Source organism: Heptranchias perlo, chromosome 4 (assembly GCF_035084215.1).
Source record: "Heptranchias perlo isolate sHepPer1 chromosome 4, sHepPer1.hap1, whole genome shotgun sequence".
In the NCBI taxonomy this organism is placed as follows: Eukaryota; Metazoa; Chordata; class Chondrichthyes; order Hexanchiformes; family Hexanchidae; genus Heptranchias; species Heptranchias perlo.
Window position 1 is genome coordinate 100504020 of NC_090328.1, and position 25706 is coordinate 100529725.

At 42.3% G+C, this 25706-nt stretch overlaps 1 protein-coding gene across 2 annotated transcripts in view; it reads right to left on the reverse strand.

The window, feature by feature from the left end:
* Positions 1-25706, reverse strand: part of LOC137321153 (beta-1,4-galactosyltransferase 1-like) — a 100448-nt gene that overhangs the window by 58339 nt on the left and 16403 nt on the right. For both annotated transcript variants that reach the window (XM_067983401.1, XM_067983402.1), the window contains exons 3-4: positions 11545-11732; positions 1774-1896 (exon numbers count right to left, since the gene is read on the reverse strand). In XM_067983401.1, coding sequence (XP_067839502.1) covers positions 1774-1896; positions 11545-11732 — 311 coding nt within the window. The remainder of the gene's footprint in view (positions 1-1773; positions 1897-11544; positions 11733-25706) is intronic.

Here is a 25706-nt window from a genome sequence, read left to right on the forward strand (position 1 = left end):
CAGCAGACTGGATCAAATTACACATTCCAGACAAAGGGTTGGATGCGTAGTGTCCTCCCACATCCTGTCAGTGACCATAAGGAATTACCTTAATTCCACCAGTGGTGGAAACAAACGTGACAATGTATCTTTCCTGAGGTTCGATGTCCAAAACTGAATGCAGTGCTCCAGTTGGAGTCTGACCAAGGCTCTGTACAAATGAAGCATCACTTCCTCACTTTTGTATTACAACACCTTTGAGATAAAGGCCAATAATTCTATTAGCCCAGTTGGAGTCTGACCAAGGCTCTGTACAAATGAAGCATCACTTCCTCACTTTTGTATTACAACACCTTTGAGATAAAGGCCAATAATTCTATTAGCCCGTTTGATTACTTTTTGCACCAGTCCACTAACTGTGAGTGATTTGTGTACATGGGACCTAAATCCCTCTGCTCCTCCACAGTTCCTAGTCGCTCATTACGAAAATATTTTGATTTGTCTTTCTTAGATCCAAAGAGATGACCTCACACTTCCCCACATTAAACTCTATCTGTTATGCTCGGTCTGTCTATGTCCATTTGTAACTTCTTGTTCCCAACGGCACAACTTACTGTGCCTCCTAACTTGGTGTCATCTGCAAACTTGGACATACTGCTCTCTATTCCTTCATCCAAGCCGTTAATATATATGGTGAAAAGCTGAAGCCTCAGTATTGATCCCTGGGGAACATCACTTATCACATCTGTAGAGTTTCCCTCAACATTTTGGAAAAAATACAACTACGTTGACTAAGATTTTCCAGTACAAGGGAAACCTTCTTACACAAACTTTATGCTCGATTTATTGCTGCCCCCCACTCCTCCCCCCCTCCTCCAGTGTGTTTATTGCCTCAGAATGCTTTCCATCATGGAAAGGTACTAGCCAGCCTGCCTTTCTTTCCTCCAATGATGCACATTTTTCTCAAGTAGGCCAAATTCACAAGAGACAGCACGACTGCTTTTGTATTGTGTAAAAGCTTCAACTTTGGTTTAAAAGTTGCATTATACTATTGACACATCTCCTCCCCACTCATAATCGGTATTCCTGTTATCAGTACTGTAACACATCTACCAGTATCAGTAATTGGCTCGTGGTCTTGTCACCAAAACCCCCAATTGCACTCATCATGTCTCAGCTTCTCTATATAGGTGTTCCAATGCAATATATCAGGAGAGGCCAGAGGTGTCAGAGTTAAGGCCCCTTTTAAGGGCCACATCCACAACTCAAACCATTTTTTTCCATTAAGTGCAGCCTATATACCAGTTGACACTATTTTATTGATATAATTTTGAGACAAACTGAACTTAAGAAAGACAGGATTTGCATTTACATAGTTACATCCCTCTGAAATTTCTCAAAGTAATGAATTATTTTGAAATGCAATGACTGCTGTTAAGTAGGTGAACATGGCAGTCATTTTGCGGAGAATTCACTACTCTTCTTCAAATATGTCCACTTAATCACAGGAACCGGCAAACAAACGGTGAATCAGTTTAATAGTTCATCCAAAGGGCAATATCTCCTACAGTGCAGCACTCCCTGCAGCCTAGATTGTGATACTGAGGTGAGAATGGACCAGCTAAGGTTAGTATAGGTTATACTTGCAAAAAGTGGCTTCAGGAGGGAAACCTGTTGGAAGCAACCTCTAAATGGGCATATGCCACTGCAGGCCTGAAGTTATAAGCTGGATAATTCAGAAAAGAGTTAACTTAAATTTTAGCTTGTTCATAGCATTATTAAATTAATACCCACCTGTTATAGATGTCATCATCTTCCCCTCCCCAGCCCCAATATTCATTGGGGAATCCATTGATTTTTTCATGCTGCTCTCTACTTAAGGACGATATTCCTCCGAAGAACTGGTTGTACGGTAAGCTGAAACGAAGAATTTTACAATTGCAATTTATCTTGCAGAACTTTCAAAAAAATATAATCAGGTCTTCAAGCTATAAAATCTCAAGCTACTTTAAAGGTTATCCAGAAATCACAGTCTTCAGAGTGCTCTTTTACTTATCTCCAAGTGTTGTATTAAATTATAGAAACTGATGTCTTACTGAGCTTCTAACCCTCTCCCTCCAGAGTACTCTACACACTTTTACTTTGTCAAAAAGGGTCTCCCAAAAACAGTGCTCCAGACACATGACTTCAATCATGGGGTGATGGGAGTGGGGGATGTGCAAGAGGTTGGAGTTGGAAGAATGCAGTCTTCTTAAACGGCTGTAGGTCAGGAGGAGGTATGGGGATGGAAAGAAAAGCCATTGCTGGAAGAATTCAAACATGGAGTTGCAGGTAAGATAGGCACAGATTTGGGATGTGACAATGTGTTGTGCTCTATTTATCTTCGTTTTTAAGTACCAAAAGGAGTCATCATGATGGAGCTGGAATTCAGCTTGAAGGGTAGAAAAGGATTTGATGGCTCCATCATCATTAAATTGCAAGAACCCTTTGCTGCTCCTATCGTGCCAGGCCTTACAATCCTCTTCCTAGGTTGTAGACAGGATGACAAAGCCTTTTCTTTCTTGTACTGCTCCTCTGCAGGCTTTCACATTAAAGGAAGCAAGGCTCTGGCTCTTAACAACAACTTGCATTTATATAGTGCGTTTAACGTAGGAAAACGTCCCAAGGCGCTTCACAGAAGCACAATCAGAAAAAAATTGATACGAAGTCAAAGAAGGAGCTATTAGGAGGGGTGACTAAAAGCTTGGTCAAAGAGGTAGTTTTTAAGGAGGGTGTTAAAGGAGCGAGGTGGAGAGGTTTTGGGAATGAATTCCAGAACTTAGGACCTAGATGGCTGAAGTGATGGCCACCAATTGTGGGCTAATGGGAGTGGGGGATGTGCAAGAAGCCAGAGTTGGAAGAATGCAGTCTTCTTAAAGGGTTGTAGGTCAGGAGGAGGTGTGAGGATGGAAAGAAAAGCCATTGCTGGAGGAATTCAAGCATGGAGTTGCAGGTAAGATAGGCTCAGATTTGGGATGTGACATTGTGTTCAAGGACTGGAGAGGAAAGGGAGGTTGGAGATGGGGCAAGGACAGAGGGGTCAAGAGTGAGTTTTTTGATGAGAGGGTGACCACAGCAGTTTTGAAAGGGAGGGGGACAGCAACTGAGGAGAGGGAACTGTTTACAATATCAGCTAGCAGTTGGGTGGTTAGCAGTTTAGTGGAAATAGGGTCGAGAAAGCAGGAGGTGGGTCTTATGGACAAGAGTGCAGCGAGGGCACAAGGGGAGCTAGGAGAGAAACTAGAGAAAGATATAGGCTTATGACTAGGGCAGGGATATGCGGCAGAGAGCTGAACAGATAGTCTCAATCTTAGTGACAAAAGTCTTGTTGGAGGTGAGGGTGGACAGAGCAGTGGAGGGGGTTTTCAGGAGATGGTTGATAGCGGAGAAAAGCTGGGGTTTATCTTTGTTCTCCAGGATAATTCTGCAGTAGAAAGCAGTTTTGGCAGTGAACAGCAGGGCCCAATTGTGCTTGGTGTGGTCCAACCAGATGTAGCAATGGATGACTAAATCAATTGTGCGCCAGATACACTCAGACTGTGCCTGGACTTGAGGGAGCAAAGATGTTGGCCGTACCAAAGGGAACAATCAGGTTGGGAGACGGTAATGATTTTACTGGGAACAAGAGCAAAGATAAAGGTGAGGGAGTGATTAAGATAGACAGCTGCAAAAGTACTGTGACAAACGGAGGGCCAAAGGCTAGGCAGTTGGGAGTTTGAAAGTGCCGTAGTAACTGACTTGGTGGTGGGGTGGGTGGGGGGGGGGGGGGGGAGGAGAAGAGCTTTCTCCAGGGGCGATGTAGAAAGAAATGGGGTTGGAAGGGGGTTGTGAGTGATGAGATATACAAGGAAAGTGATCAGAGATGGCCTTGTTTGTGATTGAGACGATGGAAATAGAGAGGCCATGTGAGATTGCAAGGTCGAGATGGTGGCTGTGAACGTTGGTAGGAGAGTTTATTTGGAGGGAGAGGTTAATGGAGGATAGGAAGAACTCAGAGGAGACAGGGTAAGCTGAGTTGAGATGGAGGTTGAAATCACAGAGGATGAGTAGTCACTCAATGCAGTGCTCAGGGAGGAAAGGAGTAAGGATATCTCGGTGAGAAACTCGGGGTGGAATGTTGGTGAGCGGTAAAGAATGAGGATTTTAAACGAGAGGCAGGAAGACTGAACCAACCACTCTTGACTACTTCTTTTGCTCAGTCTGTGTGTCTGACATCAAATCTTGAATGAGTCTCAACTTCCTTCACCTCAACAATAGGAAGACTGAAGCCATCATCTTTAGCCTCTACCATAAACTCCGATCTTTTGCTACCGATTTTATCCCCCTCCCAAGCCACATTCAGGCTGAACCAGTTGGTTCACATTCTTGGTGCCCTGTTCAACACCCTCCATCCTATCCATTAGCAAGCCCTCTAAAACCTCCACCTCCACCTCAGCCCTTCCACCAAAAACTCCTACACCCAAGTGGCACCTCCAGACTTGACTATTCCAACAGTCTCCTTTCTGGCTCCCATCCTCCACCCTGCAGAAACTCCAACTTATCCAAAACTCAGCCACACTATCCTGCAAAGTGCTGCTTGCTCATCATCCCCATCCTTGCTGACCAACATTGACTCTCTGTCCAACACTTCAAATTTACAATACTTTCTTCTACAAATCTCTCCACAGCCTTGCCCCACCTTACCTCTGCAATGTCCTCCCACCCAATATCCCTTCCCGAAAATTCCGGTCCTCTGACTCTGGCCTCTGAGCATCCTCCTTCACTTTGCCCACCATTTTTTGACAGAACCTTCAGTCACTTCCGTTCCACTCTCTGGAACTCACAACCTAAACTGCTCCATGCCTATCCCCACCTTCTAAAAAATCTCTGAAAAATCAATTTCTTTGGTCAGACATCCTAAACTCTTTTCTGGCTTGGCATCTCTTTCATTACACCCATTGGTGAGGTGCCTTAGGACATTTTCTTTACATTAAAATGCTACATAAAACCAAGTTGTTGTGTTGTCCAGTAATAATACCAACTAAGACATATTGGAGGGGCAACTCTTCCACCTTCTGAGAGTAATTTCAGTCTCCGATTCTGGATTTCTTACCTTTCTAGATAAATCTAGTCATTGGTTTATGCAATTCAGTGACAGGAAGCATTTAGAACAGGTACAGGCCCATAGAATCATGTTCTAAATTAGGCGTTTTGATGGTGTAAAATCAGGGAAAAATATTTCCAATGGTTGGTTAGTCGATAACTAGAAGCTATAGATTTGAGATCACCACCAAATGAATGAAGGGAGAGGTTAGCAGAATTTTTTTTTAAATGAAAAATACAGAGGGTTGTTAGAACATGGAATGCCCTACCAGAAACAGTGGTGGAAGCAGAATACAGAACAGCTTTTAAAAGGAAAGTGGATAAATATGATTCTATGATAGGGACCATTTGAAGAAGAGAGCATCTATGATGACTGGGTGACAGACATTGTGTACCTACTGCCATGGCTTGTATTTCTATGTGATTTATTTTATACCTTGATTACCTGAATCAAAAGATTTGGATGTCAATGTCAGGATAAGGGGTCGGCCATTTAGGACTGAGATGAGGAAAAATTTCTTCACTCAGAGGGTTGTGAATCTTTGAGCATCCACAGCCCTCTGGGGTAGAGAATTCCAGTCATTGAATATATTCAAAACTGAGATCGATGGATTTTTGGATACTAAGCGAATCAAGGGATACGGGGAAAGGGCGGGAAAGTGAAGTTGAGGTCGAAGATCAGCCATGATCTTACTGTGGAGATGCCGGTGATGGACTGGGGTTGACAATTGTAAACAATTTTACAACACCAAGTTATAGTCCAACAATTTTATTTGAAATTCACAAGCTTTCGGAGGCTTCCTCCTTCCTCAGGTGAATGTTGTGGAAAAAAAAATGAAAAATGAAAAAAAAAGTTTTTTTTTCCCACAACATTCACCTGAGGAAGGAGGAAGCCTCCGAAAGCTTGTGAATTTCAAATAAAATTGTTGGACTATAACTTGGTGTTGTAAAATTGTTTACAATGATCTTACTGAATAGCAGAGCAGGCTCAAGGGGCCATTTGGCCTTCTCCTGCTCCTATTTCTTATGTTCTTATAAGGAGAATCAACATTGTCTATCAAGTATCCTCCACAAAGCCTGGATCTAGGGCTACCTTCTTTTCCCTGACCCCTTACATTATTGATGCCACCTGGAGTATTGATTTGATACTTTCTCAAAAGGTTAATTGCTGGGGACCTTTTAGTTAGAAAGTTTGCCAGTTTCTCATGCAGATAAAGAGGACAGATGGGGACCTCCAAGGGTGGGGAAATGGTGAACTTTCAGTGACAAGGTTTTAGTGAGGGGGAGCGTATCTCTATTTCGAAGAATACTGGGGCATCATCAGACAGGAGTATGGTTCATACACTGAATTCAGGGAGCCTCAATAGTGGAGTAAAGAAGTAATTCTGAATAGGGTCTGTAGGGTTAGAAGAGTTAGGTCCACTTGGATTTGGATTTTGCCACTTGTCAACAGGTCCAAGTTCTTTAAAGTGTCCCTGAAATGGGTGCCATCCTGGCAGGGGGGTGTTCACTTTCCTCCCACATGCTCAAGAGTGTTGAAGTTGCATAATGGAGCACCTAATCTACATGTAGATCGAGGTTACCTTTGAAGATTCTCTCACTGTAGTGTTGGGTGTGAACCAAAGAAGTTCACAGCAAAGGAGGCCATTTGGACCAGTATCTGTGCTGACTCTATGTTAATCCCACTGTCCCACTCTCTCCCCATTGCCTGCACCTACCTCTACAGCTTTAATATTCTATCTATAATGGGGCACCCAAAAGCACACACAGTACTCTTAATCAAGGCCCAACCAATATTTTGTAAAAATTTATAATAATTTCTTTATTTTTGTACTCTATGCCCCTATTCATAAAACACAAAATGCTGTTGTCCACTTTTATGGATCTGCACTCACACTTGCAGAAAATTATCAATTTGAAGCCCTAGGTTTCTCTGTTCAACTAAAATCTTCAGCATCTTTCCATTGAGTGTATACACCCTTCCCTTACTTTTTCTCCTAAAATGTATTGCCTCACACTTCTGTGGAGCTACACAGAAGGTGTTAGTGATGAAGGGAGTGGAGTCTGCTAGTCATTTCAACTATAGCTAGCCAGTCTCCTAGTTATATGCTTTTATGATCTGCAATAGAGTGGTTAGGATCTGGAATGCACTGCCCAAGGGGGTGGTGGAGGCAGATTCAATCAAGGCCTTCAAAAGGGAACGGGATAAGTACTTGAAAGGAAAAAATATGCAGGGCTACGGGGATAGGGCGGGGGAGTGAGACTAGCTGGATTGCTCTTGCATAGAGCCGGAGCAGACTCGATGGGCCGAAAGGCCTCCTTCCGTGCTGTAATCTTTCTATGATTCTAATAGGATAGCAATCTGACTTCTCTTTCCGAATCTATGAATTCAGACCACTTGCAATCCGGGGATGGCTGAAATCTTCCAACAGTTTTGTGCTCTACATAGTAATGGTAGCAACACCCAGACTGTAACTGGCCTGACTTAAGCTCTTCTATAGTTCTGATGAGTAATTTCCATACTACCTCGCTAAATTGGTTTCTTGCCTAACCATCTTTGGGTTATCTAGAGAAAGCCTGAATCCTGGTTGGATTGGCACAAAACAATAGTAATGCAACTGCAGTCTAGGGTCTTATACGAATTTATCAACTCTGCTTTTGTATTCTGCATCGCCATACACAATTCCCAGGATTCAGTTTGCCTTTTATGGCCTAATCTACTTGCACTGAGATGTTTAATGATCTGTGTATCTGTGCATCAAGGTCATACTGCCCATCCTTTCCTTACTTACAAAACACAGTACTTCACACTTCGACACTGAACTGCATCTGCCACCGATCTACCCACTCTGTTAGCCTTACCATGTCCTAATAATCTAGGTCCACAAAGCACTATACCATTTGACCAGTTTGATCTTCAAATTTCAATATTGTTCCCTCAATTCTTAAATCCAGATCATTGATGTTTATATGTAGCAAGAGTGGCCCCACAGACCCTTAACACCACCCACCAATTCTAGGTAGTCTAAGGAACTTCCTTTTATCCCCACCCTTTGCCGTCTGCTCTCCTACCATCTCTATCCTGTTGTCACATCTCCTTAATTTCATGAGCCATTATTTTTGCCTCAAGTCTTGTTTGATACCTTATCAAGTGCTTTTTGACCGTTCTTATGAACCACACCCACTTCATTTTGTTTATCTACCGTTATTTTTTCAAAGAATTCTATAAGATTGGTCACCTTTTAGAAATCCGTGCTGGCTCTGACTAATTTCTGTTTCCTCTTAAGTGCTTAGTAACTTAATTCTATATAATGGGCCCTAGTAAGTTTACCAATAACTGCATGTAGACTAACTAGTTTATAATTTCCTGGACTATCCTGGTCTCCTTTTCTGAAATGGGGGCATCATGTTTGGTAGCCTCCAGTCCTCTGGAACATTTTCTTTGTCACAGCATTTTGGAAAGTTATACTCTCATCCTCTTTCTGCCCATGTTTGCCTCAGGATCCTCAGTCAGTTCCTGTGATTTACCTTAAATTTGAGTAACTTTAGTCCCATTTCACTTTGACTAGTAACCTCCACTAAACTGTTCCACACCCACCTCTGAGAATTCTACAATTCCAAAATCCACCTCCTCTGAAAACTGAGGCAAAGGCCTAGAAATTTGATGGCTGTGTTCCTATTGCCAGCCTCATCAGGCACAAGCAGCATATGCTACCTGAATCAGGTGCGATCCAATTTCTAGGCCAATGTATTTATTTATTTATTATCTCTGCGATTCCCTCATGCTCTAGTATAATTACCCCCTTCATCTTGGAACAGCCCTCACCTACTGTCCTCTTACTATTAGCATGTCTTTTAGTTGTCCATTTTGCTCATTTTCTCTCATATTCACTCCTACTCTTCCTAATTTCCCTATTCATCCATAGAATCCCAACCTTTGTGGAATGTACTGCATTTGAACCCTTTCCATGTTTAAATATTTACTGTTGCTGATCTACTTATATTCTACAATTTTTTCTTCCATTTAATCAGGGCAAAACATTTAGCAAGTACTTTGCATCAGCCTTCACTGAAGAGAAGGATATCAGAGAGGAGGCGAATCCTGAAGTGGTTGAGAGCTAGATGAGCACATGATGGATAAAAGGAACATTTTGAATAAGTCAATGAAGCTAAAGGAAGATTAAGCACAAGGACCCAACAAAATATATATCCTAGGATCCTGAGGGAGTTAAGGGAGGAAATTGCAGGGGGGCTTGAAATGGATGTGTGCCAGAGGACTGGAGATTGACCAATGTAGCACCCATTTTGAATGTGATTTGTGAAGGACAGTTCATGTCTGACTAATCTCACTGAATTTTTTGGTTGGTAGGTACAAGACAGTGTAAAGATAAAGGGAATATACTCTGATTGTCAGGATGTGACAAGTGGTGTTCCCCAGGGATCTGTACTTGGGCCTCAGCTTTTCACCATACGTATCAATAGCTTGGAAGAAGGAATAGAGTTATATATCCATGTTTGCAGATGACACTGAATTAGGAGGCACAGTAAGTTGCAGGAAGTTACAAAAGGACACAGACAGATTAAGTGAGTGGGAAAAACTGTGGCAGACGGACTTCAATGTGGGAAAGTGTGAGGACATCCACTTTGGATCAGAGAAAGACAAATTGGAATATTTTCTTAATGATGAGAGACCAGGAACTGTGGAGGGGCCATGGGATTTGGGTACCCAAGTACACAATTAACTAAAAACTAGGTACAGGTACAAAAAGTAAACAAAAAGGTTAATACAATGTTGGCCTTTATCTTAAGGGGACTGGAATACAAAAGGGGAGGGAGTGATGGTTCTGTGTGCAGAGCCTTGGTCAGACCCAACCTGGAGTTCTGCATTTAGGTTTGGGCACCAAACCTCAGGAAGGATATGCTGGTCTTGGATGGGGTTCACCAGAATAATTCCAGGGCTTAAAGGGTTAAATTATGAAGACAGGTTGCATAAACTTGGTTTATATCCCCTTCAGTTTAGAAGGTCAAGGGGTTATATAATTGAGGTATTTAAAATGATAAAGGTATTCGATGGGGTAAAGAGAAACTATTTTCTCTGGTGGGGCAATCCTGAGGGAGTAGAGCTAGGTCATTCAAGAGTGAAATCTGGAAGCACTTCTTCATGCATACCAGAGTGGAAATCTGGAAAACTCTTCCCCCAAAAGGCTGTGGACGCTAGGTCAATAGAAATTTTCAAGATGAAGATAGATCGATTTGTTTGGGCAATGGCATCAAGGGATATGATCCAAGTTGGGTAAATGGAGTTGAGGTACAGATCAGCCATGATCTGATTGAATGGCAGAACAGGCTTGAGTGGCTGAATGACCTACTCCTGTTCCTAAGTTCCCAACTTCTACTGTTCCTATATATTTTTAAAAACAAACACAGATAATCTGGGTAATTACAAATCAATTAGCTTAGCAATTGTGATAAGGAAAATTTAGCATCTTTAATTAAGGATGAAAGTACCACATAGCTAAAGAAAAAGAAACAAAAAAGTAGCCAGCACAGATTTTAAAAGGTATGATTGTGCTAGACAAACCTCAGAAACCTTTGAGGCATGGTAGATGGAGGAAATGCAGTGGATGTACTGTATATGGACTTTAAGGAAGCAGGTATTTTCAAACAAAAAAAGTCATTTTATTTTACATGGCTGAAGACACTGTATTAAACAAGTCCATGAAGACATTCCTCACACTTATCAACCGACACCTTAGGAAGAATGCTGGGCTTTCATGGGTTTTTCTTAGCCATGCCATGGAAGACTGGGTCTCAGGTAGATCTCAAACAATACCTTTCTGAAGCCAGGGCGCCTATTTTGGCTGATGCAAGGAGCTGCAGTGATGGAGTGGTGGATGTTCTAGTAACTTCACAGATGTCAATGTTGGCCAGGAGGGTGAACCAGGAGGGGTCAGCTTGTGACCAATGCTGAAGGAGCCTGCATGGCATGGCATGCCATGCCACATCCATCTCCATGCCCAATACCTCCTTCCTCTCTGTGCCAGGTTATAACAGAAATATGGATCACACGGATCTTTAAGCAACCAGATCACATGAATGATGCATGCTCCTTATTCACATGCTATTCGCTATGGGAGTAGAGGAGTACCTCCATGTCAAGCTGAGCCTCCAAGGTCTCTGTTCACAAAGACCAAATGAGCTCTGAGCTTCCAGCAGATACACTGGTTTTATTGAACCCTTGTGCTAAGTTTAGAGCAGACTCCATACTTAAAAAGTCATTCAACAAAGGAAGGCACTTTGACCTAGCAATTACTCTCAAATTTGTATGGGTAGAAACTAAGGTCCTTTGGGTTAATTGATAAGAAAGGAAAGAAATGTATACCAATACCAATTCTGTTCATAGTCTACCCATTTAAAAATAAAATTGCACATGCTTAGTCTTACCGGAAACCAAATTTATCCATTGACACAGCCAGATGCCTTGGCTGGCTGTAACACTTGTAGATATTGCGATCATCCATAGGAATCAAATCAACATCACTGAACACAAAGCAGTTGTAGTCATATTCTTTCAAAGCTTCCACGAAACCTACGTTGAGAAGTTTGGCACGATTAAAAGTTTCTTCTCCATGCTGAAAAAAATAAATTGGAGAAATGGAACACTGCACACATCAAACTGGGAAGCCATTAAATCAGAAAATTACAGAACTGACCACATTTTTGTACTGAATGAAGACAGAATCACAATAAATGCTAGTGACGTTACTTCTTCCATAACTTTCAATTCAAATAATAAAGGGGCACTACTCAAATTACGTTATCTGCCACATATGGTCAATAAACCTGGCAATTTAACAGAAGTCGCCACTGGGGATGGCATGTCCCCGTAAAAGATTTTCATTTCACATAAACGTACTGTCAGTCCTTTCCCAAGGTCTTAAAGCATCAGCAGCTTTGGCGTGATGAAACCAAGACAGGCTCTTAAAAAAACACACCAGATGTAGAATTACTAGTAGTGCTCCCCATACCATGATCAGAATTATCCTTGCTTTCTTCAAGAATCTGGGTGACTATTTAGATCAATTAAAATCAGGAAATGCTTTAGAGCAAACATAGCAGCAGCAATGCAGTGAGTACAAGTTTCCTTGCTTGTTTCTCATCATTAGCTTGCTCCCTACCCCATCTGAAATCATTGGCTCCTTGCCAAGAGTCTGTACCTGGCCCAAGTGATAATTATTTATGGACAAGCTTGGATAATGAATGTGGGCAGGCTATTCAACTGCAGCTGCATCATAGCTCAGCCTGGTTCTGTTCTCACTTACATTTCGAGTTGTTGTTGTTATATCGCATTCGAGGTTAGAAATCCCAGATGATTCACCCCACCCTAATCCAAGGACGCTGCAGCCAATTGTAGTACCTTTACTGCAGCACAGCCGAGATCAACTAACTCAACATAGCGACATTTACCAGATATTGAGTATGGGACTTTCCTGGATGGTATGGCTCAGTGGATATACTCACTGAGCAATCAGGAGGAGCTGGTACGTTCACTGTTCAATATTCTACAACGGTTCTCATGATGTACAATGCTGGGTGCATATTTTAGGCCACCCAATAGTGGGAAGGAGATAGAGTGAGCAAAGTTGCAGGTAAATTTCAGAAAGATGCAAGAACTATAGAGTAGTGATAATGGGGGACTTCAACTACCATAACATAGACTGGGAAAATAACATTGTCAAGGGCGGAGGGGGAGGAATTCCTGAAATGTGTAGAAGAGAACTTTCTTGATCAATATGCTTCCAGTCCAACGAAGAAGGAAGCAGTGCTGGATCTGGTTCTGGGCAATGATGTGGGGCAGGAGGAGCATGTTTCAGTGAGGAAGCAGTTGTGAAACATTGATCACAATACCATTAGGTTTAGTGTAGCTATGGATGAGGACAAGGATCAAACGTGAAAATACTCAACTGGAAAAGGGCTAATTTCAGTGAGTTGAAAGGGGATCTGGCCCAAGTGGATTGGAATCAAAGATTGGGAGGTAAAACAGTAAGTGAGCAATGGGAGACCTTCAAAGAGGAGATAGCTCCGGTACAGACTAGACATATTCCCACAAGGAGGAAAGGAAGTAATGGAGAGGGTTGATGAGGGCAATGCGGTTGACGTGTATATGGTCTTTCAAAAGATGTTTGATAAAGTACCACATAACAGATTTGTTAGCAAAATTGAAGCCCATGGGATTAAAGAGGCAGTGGCAGCGTGGATACAAAATTGGCTAAGAGGCAAAACGCAGAGAGTAGTGGTGAACGGTTGTTTTACAGACTGGAGAGAAGCATACAGAGGTGTCCCCCAGGGGTCGATATTAGGACGAGTGTTTTTTTTTGTATTAATTACCTGGACTTGGGTATACAGGGCATAATTTCAAAGTATGCAGATGGCACAAAACTCAAATGTAGTATACAGTGAGGAGGATAGTAGCAGACTTCAGGAGGACATAGACAGACTGGTGAAATGGGCAGACGTGTGGTAGATGCAATTTAACGCAGAGAAGTGTGAAGTGATGTATTTCGGTAGGAAGAATGAGGAGAGGCAATATAAACTAAATGGTACAATTTTATAAGGGGTTGCAGGAACAAAGAGACCTGGGGGTGCGCATACACAAATCTTTGAGGGTGGTAGGATAAGTTGAGAAGGCAGTCAGAAAACAATATGGAATCCTTAGCTTTATAAACAGAGGCATAGAGTACAAAAGCAAGGAAGTTATGCTAAACCTTTATAAATGACTGGTTAGGCCCCAGCTGTAGTACTTTGTCCAATTCTGAGCACCATACTTTAGGAAGGGTGTCAAGGCCTTAGAGAAGGTGCAGAGATTTACTAGAATGGTACCAGGGATGCCAGACACAGGACTTCAGTGATGTGGAGAGACTGGAGAAGCTGGGGTTGATCTCCTTAGAGCAGAGAAGGTTAAGGGGAGATTTAATAGGAGTGCTCAAAATCATGAACAGTTTTGATAGAGCAAATAAGGAGAAACTGTTTCCAGTGGAGGGTGGGTTGGTAACCAGAGGACACAGAATTAAGCTAATTGGCAAAAGAACCAGAGGCAAGATGAGGGGAAATATTTTTTATTTTTAAGCACAACGAGTTATGATCTGGAACACCCTGCTGAAAGGGTGGTGGAAGCAGAGTCAATAATAACTTTCAAAAGGGAATTGGAGAAATACTTCGAGAAAAATTTGTAGGGCTATGGGGGAAAGGGCAGGGGAATGGGATTAAATGGATAATTCATTCAAAGAGACAGCACAGGTCAGGTGGGCCAAATGGCTGCCTTCTGTGCTGTATCATTCTATGTAAACAATTTTACAACACCAAGTTATAGTCCAACAATTTTATTTGAAAATCACAAGCTTTCGGAGGCTTCCTCCTTCCTCAGGTGAATGTCAAGAAATCCTCGAACCTTTCGCATTTATAAATCACAGAACAATACCTGGTGATTACAGATAATCTTTCCAACTGCCCGTTGCCAAGGCAATCAAAGTGTTCAGACAGAGAGGTGTGAACTACAGGACCACCGAATATACAAACAACCAAAAAAAAACAGAGAGAGGCACAAACATAGAAACATCCGGAAGGAAGAGAAAGACAGCAAATGACCCGTTATATTAAAAACAGATAACTTTTGTTCGCTGGTGGGATTACGTGTAGCGTGACATGAACCCAAGATCCCGGTTGAGGCCGTCCTCATGGGTGCGGAACTTGGCTATCAATTTCTGCTCGACGATTTTGCGTTGTCTCGAAGGCCGCCTTGGAGTACGCTTACCCGAAGGTCGATGGCTGAATGTCCTTGACTGCTGAAGTGTTCTCCGACTGGGAGGGAACCCTCCTGTCTGGCGATTGTTGTGCGATGGACACCTACAGACGCTGAAAGACGCCCTAGTAAGAACGGGATATGACGCTCGACTCATCGATCGACAGTTCAGACGGGCCACAGAGAAAAATCGCATAGACCTCCTCAGAAGACTAACACGGGACGCAACCAACAGAGTACCCTTCGTCGTCCAGTACTTCACCGGAGCGGAGAAACTACGCCATGTTCTCCGCAGCCTTCAACATATCAATGATGACGAACACCTCGCTATGGCCATCCCCACACCTCCACTACTCGCCTTTAAACAGCCACCCAACCTCAAACAGACCATCGTTCGCAGCAAATTACCCAGCTTTCAGGAGAACAGCGTCCACGACACCACACAACCCTGCCACGGTAACCTCTGCAAGACATGCCAGATCATCAACACAGATACCACCATCACACGAGAGGACACCACCCACCAGGTACATGGTTCATACTCCTGTGACTCGACCAACGTTTTCTACCTCATACGTTGCAGGAAAGGATGCCCCAGAGCGTGGTACATTGGCGAGACCATGCAGACACTGCGACAACGGATGAACGGACTCCGCGCAACAATCGCCAGACAGGAGGGTTCCCTCCCAGTCGGGGAACACTTCAGCAGTCAAGGACATTCAGCCACCGACCTTCGGGTAAGCGTACTCCAAGGCGGCCTTCGAGACAACGCAAAATCGTCGAGCAGAAATTGATAGCCAAGTTCCGCACCCATGAGGACGGCCTCAACCGGGATCTTGGGTTCATGTCACGCTACACGTAACCCCACCAGCGAACAAAAGTTATCTGTTTTTAATATAACGGGTCATTTGCTGTCTTTCTCTTCCTTCCGGATGTTTCTGCCTCTCTTTTTTTTTGGTTATTTGTATATTCGGTGGTCCTGTAGTTAACACCTCTCTGTCTGAACACTTTGATTGCCTTGGCAACGGGCAGTTGGAAAGATTATCTGTAATCACCAGGTATTGTTCTGTGATTTATAAATGCGAAAGGTTCGAGGATTTCTTGACATTCATCTGAGGAAGGAGGAAGCCTCCGAAAGCTTGTGATTTTCAAATAAAATTGTTGGACTATAACGTGGTGTTGTAAAATTGTTTACAATTGTCAACCCCAGTCCATCACCGGCATCTCCACATCGTATCATTCTATGATTCTACAATGAACCTAACTGGAATTTAGATGTACTTGTGGGAGTATAGAAACAGGTGTAGGCCAATCAGCCCCTCATGCCTGTTCTGCCATTCAATCAGATCATGACTGGTCTGTACCTCAACTTCATTTACCTGCCTATGCTCCATTATCCCTTGCTACCCTTACCCAACAAAAATCTATCGATTTCAGTCTTGAACGTTTCAATTGACCCAGCATCCACAGCCTTTTGGGGAGCAAGGTCCAGATTTCAACTACTTTGTGAAAAAATGCTTCCTGATTTCACTCCTAAATGGCTGAGCTCTAATTTTAGGATTGTGCCCCCTTTTTCTTGGTTCCCTCACCAAAGGAAATAGTTTCTGTGTATGTACCCGATCAAATCCATTTTATAATTTTAAACACCTTGATAAGATCACGCCTCAACTGTCTAAACTTGAGAAAATAAAACCCAAGTTTATGCAACCTGTCCCCATAATGCAGAGGGGTACTATAGATTTTGTACAAGCCACCAAGCTATCTTGACAAGTTCAAACGTTCCCACCAAAAGTGGTTCTTTATAGTGCCACCAACCGATTCTTTTACCAGAGAATCCCAATTGCTGCACTGAATTAGAAATAGCTGTTCTTGATCACTGCACTTGGAATCTACGCAAGACAGAGAACCTGTAGAGGCCATACTTTCTTTAGCTCTTGGTCTTCAGTAACAGATCATAGATAGGGAACTTTTTTTTATATCCATCAAATCCCTTTATCATTTTAAAGATAAGATTTTATCTTAATCTTGTGCGACAAACTTTGGTTAGATGTCAGAAATATTTTGGAGAAAAGATTATTGATCCCACAACAATGGAAACTTTTGACCTTTCTACATCTCACTTGCACTATACATCATTTCCAATCGGGTGCTCAGCCAGGAATCTGCTCTCTAACCTCTGCTACTCTATAACCAATCAGGCAAGAATGATAAAGATTGCGTTTCATACCATTCTAGTCAGTCAAATTAGAATGAGAGCGTCCACATCCCAATAACCCTTGAAGTGTGTAAGGCAAGTGCAGTTTTCCCTACCAGCAATAGACTTGATCTGTGACTAAGCCCAACACACCATCATTACCAGACTGGTCCTAAATTACAATGGGGTATGGAACATTCTCAACAATATTTTAACTGTTCTGTGTTTGCTAAGAGCCATTTTGTTCCTCACCCAGCTGAAGGATCAGCAATAGCAGCTCATTGGAGCATAAAACATGATTTGGAAATAGTAAATAAGATTTTGAATGCATTCAAGTAGAGATGTCCAACCTTCTGTAGTGGACGGTCAGATACACATCAATACCAGCGAGTGGGCCACATATGATTACGCAATAATGCAAGTCACTTGTAAAAATGCAAATCTCATACACTGCCATAAAGGCTTAACCCACAAACTCGACTTAGATCCCTGACCACTGGCAAATTTAGTGACAAGGAATTTGCATCTATAATGTCCTGGGAGAAGGATGCTTTCCTGCAGATTCCAATGTTTGGAGTCCAGGTCCTTTTGCTGGAAAGGTGATTTTCCATACTACTTCTATAATTAAAATAACGACCGGTCACAGGTACAGCAGCTCGATTCTACACTGACCCTTAAAAGGGCGCAGTTTGATTGCCATTTTCAGATCAAAGCATGACAGCTTTAAAGGGGCTAGGTAACTCAAGTCCAATCCTGAATTGAATACAAGAGTTGGTAAAGGGTGCAATCCCATACCTTGCCCAGAACAACCACAGCGCAAGCTCCACACCTTGCCCAGTACAACCGCAACGCAAGCTCCACACCCTGCCCAGTACAACCGCAACGCAAGCTCCACACCCTGCCCAGTACAACCGCAACGCAAGCTCCACACCCTGCCCAGTGCAACCGCTGTGCTGAGATAGTTGATCTCAACAAAAGCAATGGTTAGCTCAGGTTGAAAGAATGTGTTCAGGTCTGAGAAAGTCATTGCAGCTATCCCACTCTGTTGGCAAATTCGTTGCAAAAGGTCCAGCAGTTTGACCTGCCATCTCCTCCATATTCCATTTTACAGTAGTTTCCCTTGTGGCTGAGCACTGGAAGCTTAGCGGTAAGATTATTTCAAATCCACACCTCTTAGTTAGGGAAGGGAAAATTAGATGGGGTCTCCACTCCTGATCATCATCTCGCAATCTCTGCTGTAACTGTACGTGCGTAGACATGGTACGAGGACAGGACTGGACTCAGTTCCGATGCATCCCTGCAGGTGAACACTGACCATCAAGGCTCACATTAGAATAATTGAGTGAAGGGCCACCCCGTGGAACAATACCCCAATGAGGAGTCAACGCCTTGACAAGCAAGGAGGTGAAAACGGAAATATATCCACCCTCTCCTGAAAACACCAACATGCTATAGAATGTTCCACAGGCATCTGCAGCACCGCACCCATTTGGCCAATCTTCATTTGAGCCTTGCCAGCAAATCTAATTACAGCCAATGATGCTTCTGTTCTCACCTAACATCCACACAGATTCACTAGCCAGTAGTTAATTGATAGCAATCAGGTGCTGATTGATTTTTCCTTTTCTTAACTTAGGACACTTAAGGCCAATTTCAATGCTTCCACTGCTCCCCAATTCAAATCAGATGATTCAATCCCATGACCTTCCTGGTCCCTGTGGTTCAGCTACACCACATGACACAACCACCAATAAAACCATGGAAGCAGAGCAGCAGTCCTTATAGAACATGCAACAATGATAAACATTGGGTTGACATACCAACATTCTGACATCATCTTAGATCTCATTAGGCCTCAAGCCATAGAGGACAAACTTAGAAATAACGACCAAAATTTCTATCAATTGCTGTGGCCAATACAGGGATCCCAACTCAAAATAAAAAGGACCACCACAACAAACCAAAAGGAAAACATGTGGAAAGAGGACACATGATGACGATGCAAGTGGGGATGTCAAAACTCACAACCCAGAGTGAGGCCAATGTAGATCAGGAGATTAGCTCGAGGTGTCAGCACAGTGGGACCTTTTTGTGGGCAAATTGGCTGCTGCCTTTCCTACATTACAACAGTGACTGCACTTCAAAAGTACTTAATTGGATGTAAAGCGTTTTGGGACGTCATGAGATCGTGAAAGGCACTATATAAATGCAAGTTCCTTCTTTCCTCTCATCTAAGTGCTTAGAAATTTCATCCCATCTTATCGATCTCAATTTTTCACTGGTCTAGCAGATACTCCCACTAACGTGTCTGATCCCATGCTATTCCTCAGCTCAATTCAAAAGAGATTCTGTTTAGACCACATATATTTAAATCCTTACACCCTAGTTCTTATAATATTGTCTTCAGTACTGTTACCCTCTTCCCCTTTTAAGACACCTCTCCTGAAATTATTATACGTGGGTATCTTTAATTGCCAATCCTGCCCCAGCTGCAGTCAGGTTTCAGTTACTCCTATCAAGTCATGATTTTCTATTTAAATCAATTTTTTTTTTATTATACTCTGTGCATTGATGGTACTGCAACTATGGCATTCTATTTCCTCCCCACCCTCTGTGGCATGCATTGAAGTCTACCATTCCATCCTCCTCTACTGCCTCTCCTCCATGGTTCATCTCTGAGGCACTGTCCTCTCCTGGTTCACTTCCTATCTTTCACAATAGAATCAGTGAATCTTTTACAACTTCTCCTCCAGTGTCTGCGGTCACCTCCAGCATGCTCTATGACTCATCCTTTGCCCCACTTATTCCTTATTTACATGCTGTCTCTGTGCAAATACGATGAACAGGAGATCAGTTTTCACAGGTATAATGCTGACACCCAGTTCCACCCATGATTTCACAACTGTTGTCAGCCTGTCTAACAGCTAGCCCTGGATTAGGTTGAACTTTATTCAACTCCAAATCAGCAAGACATACCCTGCTGCTTGCTCAGATGGAACCAGTGTGCAATATCAATGTTCTGTTCAATAGCAAGAGAAGCTTTGCAAATGGAAATCCATTTCCAGTGGCATGCCGCAGGGCTCAGTGTTGGGTCCCTTGCTGTTTGTGGTATATATTAATGATTTGGACTTGAATGTAGGGGGCATGATTAGCAAATTTGCAGACGACACAAAAATTGGCCGTGTAGTTGATGGTGAAGAGGATAGCTGGAGACTCCAAGAAGATATCAATGGGTTGGTGGAGTGGACGGAAAAGTAGCAAACGGAGTTCAACCCGGAAAAGTGTGAGGTAATGCACTTAGAGAGGGCAAACAGTAAAAGGGAATACGCAGTAAACGGGAATATACTAAGAGGGGTAGAGGAAGTGAGAGACCTTGGAGTGCATGTGCACAGGTCCCTGAAGATGGCAGTACAGGTGCATAAGGTTGTGAAGATAGCATACGGAATGCTCTCCGTTATTAACCGAGGTAGAGAATAGAGAAGCAGGGATGTAATGATGGAACTGTATAAAACACTGGTAAGGCCACAGCTGGAGTATTGTGCGCAGTTCTGGTCACCACATTACAGGAAGGACGTAATTGCTCTGGAAAGAGTGCAGAGAAGATTTACAAGAATGTTGCCAGGGCTTGAAAATTGCAGCTACGAGGAGAGATTGGATAGGCTGGGGTTGTTTTCCTTGGAGCGGAGGAGGCTGAGGGGAGACTTGATTGAGGTGTACAAAATTATTAGGGGCCTAGATAGAGTAGACAGGAAGTACCTGTTTCCCCTAGCGGAGAGTTCAAGAACTAGAGGACATAGATTTAAGCTGATTGGCGGAAGGATTAGAGGGGACATGAGGAAAAACTTTTTTACCCAGAGGGTGGTGGGTGTATGGAATTCGCTGCCCGAATTGGTGGTAGAGGCAGGGACCCTTAACTCTTTTAAAAAGTACCCGGACCTGCACCTAAAGTGCTGTAAGCTGCAGGGCTACGGACCGGGTGCTGGAAGGTGGGATTAGAATGGGCACTTGGTTGTTCTTCGAGCCGGCGCGGACACGATGGGCTGAATGGCCCCCTTCTGTGCTGTATCTTTTCTATGGTTCTAAGCAGCAAACCCCACATTTGGTCAACTGCCAACACTACTTCCACCTTCACACCATCTGTCTATACCCCTATCTCACTACACCACCGCCCTGCACTATCTAATCATCTCCCTAAACCTCTCCGTCTTGCTACATTCTTCAAAAACCACAATACTTAGAACGTGATTTTAGTTATGTTCCTACTTCGGTGTCCAAAACTTGCAGTACACTTCAATTCACGTTTCCACGAATCACAAAGAGGCGGCTTGTCAGGTGAAGCAAGTGCTGCGCTGCCTCCTAGAATTTTGTGCACGCTTGAGCGAGGAGTCAACGTCAGTGTCAGCATGCAGATGTGCAGACGCAATTTACACTGCACAGTAATTTGTAATCATCAAAACCTGAGCCAGGGCATTGGATTATGGCCAGTGAAATTGGAAGGGATTTTGTTGCCAGAATCTAGTACTACTGTTCTGACCCCTCTGTCAACTTATATCTTTCTGCACATGACACCGCCTTTAACATTAAGAGAATTGAAGGAGAATGTGGCTAAACATAGAACAGTTCTTTCATTTTATACTTTGAGTAATGCACTTACTTGGACTCTTTCAAACATACCCTATTATAATATAAAATGAAAAATACGGTTTGTGGTGGGTTCCACAGGAAGGGCCTATTGCCATGGTACACCACACTGGCTTGGTTAGGCATGTATACCAGCTGCCACTGATTACTGGAAATGCACTTGCAGTCACTGATGTTCCAGGTTTATGTGCTTCAAGTCTAATCTTTTTACCAATATACCATCTTAATAAGATGACAGGCTAAAAGTAAGTCACACATTTTTAGTGGACTGCTGAAAATGACCAATTAACTGCCCCTTTATCACAACTCTAAAATCTCAACCTCATGATTATCAGGCATTATTAATTTACTTGCTTCTATTTTGAATTAATCTAGTCCTTCCCAGAGAGCAAAAGACATACATACCAAGTGCAACAATATTTTATACACGCATCACTAAATATTCCTTTGTATTTCAGGACAATAGCAAATCTAATTCACTGGCCACCACTGGAGTTTGATGTAACATTCTCATCTGTCTCTTTCTGTACCAGTCGTTAAATACTGAACCTGATTTCTGATCACAAGCAATCTACTGCTGCCAGGTAGTATGCTCAAGCCAGTGTCGCTTTCCAGGAAAGCTTCATCGTAAATCTGTTTCAGAAAAGCTGTCGTTAGCAAAGAAAGCAGATCAAAGGCAAGAACGTCCTATAGATCTAGTTTCCTGCTCCCACTATAGCGGATGTTTATCCTGCCTTTTTTAAAAAAAAAACAGCATGATCTATTCAGCTACAATGTCCAATAGTTTATGAGTCACACAATTATAGCTGCTACATTAACTATGTAAACACTTTGGGGAAATTGTAAAAACATCCGGTGATATTTTAACCAAAAAAAATACTGACTAATGCTAAAAATTAGACAAGGGAGCAAAAAGGAATTGATTAAAATACTGTACAGTATTGGATCCCCTGCTCAAACATAAAATAAAGGGTCAACATGAGGCACATTTAAGGGCTACTTTTTTTCTAGTTATAGATAAGCATACAATGTCCAGAATTACCAGTTCCTTAAAGTGCACAAAGTATATTTCACTTTACCGGCCCAGCCGAGCAGAGGACTAGTTCTTCCTTCTCCATCTCAGCTAGCTAATGCAGGTGGAGATAGGTGTAATCAGATTCCATTGCAACCGTCACAATCTCAAAATGTTCTGCAGAAGACAGAAGAAACAAGCACAGATCTAGAAAAAAAGAAAGCAAGTGGGTCGCAGGTAGGGGAGGGGAAGGAAAAGAAGAGAAAGATGAGTGCAGTGAATAATAAAATAAGCAAAAGAAACATTTTCAGAAGTTTGGCTTTTCCCCTTCCCAACAAGAGCATTTGTGAACACGGAGTAGACTTTTAGAAATTTCCACCTTAATTGCTGCAGATACTTCAATTTTACATCAAAGTGGGAAACAGTTCAAGAATATAATACAATATGTTTGCTAATAGCTAAAATAGGCAAGTTTCTTTTAAACTCAAGCACAACTAATTTGGTAGAGAATCTGAAGGACACTGCAAGTATTGTTAGGTTACCTGCTGTTGGTATGGTCTTCCTCATTCTTTGAATGAAGTTCAACTTCCACATACAAATAGGAACTTCCATCAAGGAAAATCAGCTGAAGAAGCTATCCCTTAAGCAATTTCACACTGTATAGAGTCAAGTGACGTACCCCACAGCATATAGGACCTCATTCTTTGGTGCAGAAATGACACCCACAGCAATGGCAAGGCAAGGGCACCAAAATAACTACATTAATCTAACCGTGCCTGGTCAGAAACAAAAAACAGAAATGAGGTCTGTTGGGGGGCCCGGAATATGTAGAGACTGAACTCCTTTTAAAAATGAAGGAACTCATTCCTGTGGTAATTACTGAATATTCTTTCTCAATTTTCCAATCTCAACATACCAAAGCAGAGCAGAAACAAATGTTGGAACTCTTGAAGAGTTGCTTGTTCAGGTCGCCCTGGAGCATAGCAGGACCAGAGCACTTACTGTCTGAGCTACCAACACAAGAGCACAATGCTCTGTAAAACTATGAAAAAAATCACTCCAAGCAGCTGCTTTACCGATTCCCTCAAGAACCACCCAGCACATTTAGGGTCAAAATAATGGCCATTGCATAAGCAGAGGGAGCTCTGACTTTCTTTGGAAGGCCCTGACAAGGAGCAGAATAAGATGAGGACTCCAGAACCTAATTAGGTTAATTATAAACAAGTCTACCTAGATTCAAGATCAGCTTTCCTCCTTTCCATATAACATCTACTTCATGCTGCATTCAATGCAAGAAAGCACAATGGGAATACAGCAGCAGCATCATTCCCAAGAAAAGTGAAACTAAGTTAGAATTTTTTCACAAAAAAGAAAAGAATGAAGCCGGAGGACTGCTCCACCTGTTTGTCACACAAGTCACTACCATTCCATGCCAAATCTAAGTGAACCGTTATGAACGAAAAAAAGAAACTTAAGTTCCAGAAATCCAGAGATTCAAGAGGAATGCCAGTGTTCAAATTCAAATCTGGCCAGGATTACTCAATGAATAGGTACCAGGCATGGGGAAGTGCAGAAAAGGACAAGCAAACTGATACCTAGCTTAAGGCAGAGCTATGAGGAAAGGTCAAAGAGTCTGGGATTGTATACTCTGGAGAAATCAAGGCTCAAGAGAGGTACTACGTTCAAGTATTTAAGACCCTTAAGGGAATAAATAAACTAAACCCTGATAATGCGCTCAAGATTCGAATAAACTCTAGAACCAGGGCTATCATGGGCTCAAGCTTAAAAGGAAGATGCAGACAAACACACACACAGTTTAAAAGTAATGACTTTATATGCAGAAGCTGGTGAATATGTGGAATGGACTGCCCAGGGAGGTAGTGAGGGCCAATAGTTTGAAATATTTACAGGGGAATTGGACAGATATTTGAGAAAGTGAGTGATCGATCGATTTGTTTTTTTCGAATCGGCTTGGTGGAAGGAGAATCTTATTTGGCTCTGTACTTTCTTATGCTCCTCTCTGCTTGTAACTTTTAAGTCCACATTAAAACTGCTAAACGCAACTTTATTAAAAACAAGCATCAAGTGCTATTTTCTACTTCCTCTAACAGTCATTCTCTCTGGTCCCTTGCCAAGGTTCTTTCACCATATCTGTGACATCCTCTGCTCTCTAGAAGTTACTGTTAATGATATTAGCAGACAAATGATTAATGTGTTCATATGGCATTCCTCTCCACTATTTTAGCAGTGGTGGTTTAAAATAAACAGGTTAATGCCGCTTTTAAAATAGCAGAGGAATTTCACATCAACACCGTAAGCTTTAGTCCACTAAATATACAAACACTCAATATTTGTCTGCCAACAAATAAACCCACTAAATATTTGTCTGACAACATACAAACACTCAATATTTACCTCTTAATTAGCAAAAGCCATAAGCTGGTATCACCAACAGTAATTTCTAAGCTGAGACACCAATAAGACCTCCACTTCTGATTTGACCTTATCATCTTCAAGATGTGTGGCTCTAAATATTCAGATTGCATGCCCTCTTATGCACACAATTTTCATTCCTCTTAATGAAATGGCAGATTCACAACATCTTGGTAATTGCCAGGATCTTCCAGAAGGCAATGAAAATCTTTTCAATTTTTTTTAAAAAAGTCAGTTTCTTTCAGTCCTTCAAAAGAAGAATCCTTCTTCATTTGCTGACATACTTGGTCTCACAACCTCCTTATATCTCAAATGGATCTCTTACATCCATTGGTAAAATTTCCTCGAAGTCAGTTTTCTTTTTAATGCCAAACTCTTCTTTTCCCTTCAACAACTCTCCACAAAGCCCAAATCCATCCCAGATGAATACTGCTCCAATATCTGGGATATCAGCAATTGCCCCATTGCACTTTGGACAGGGCACAAGAAAAACCTCCATTATTTCCAGCCTCTCTCCCTATTAGAAA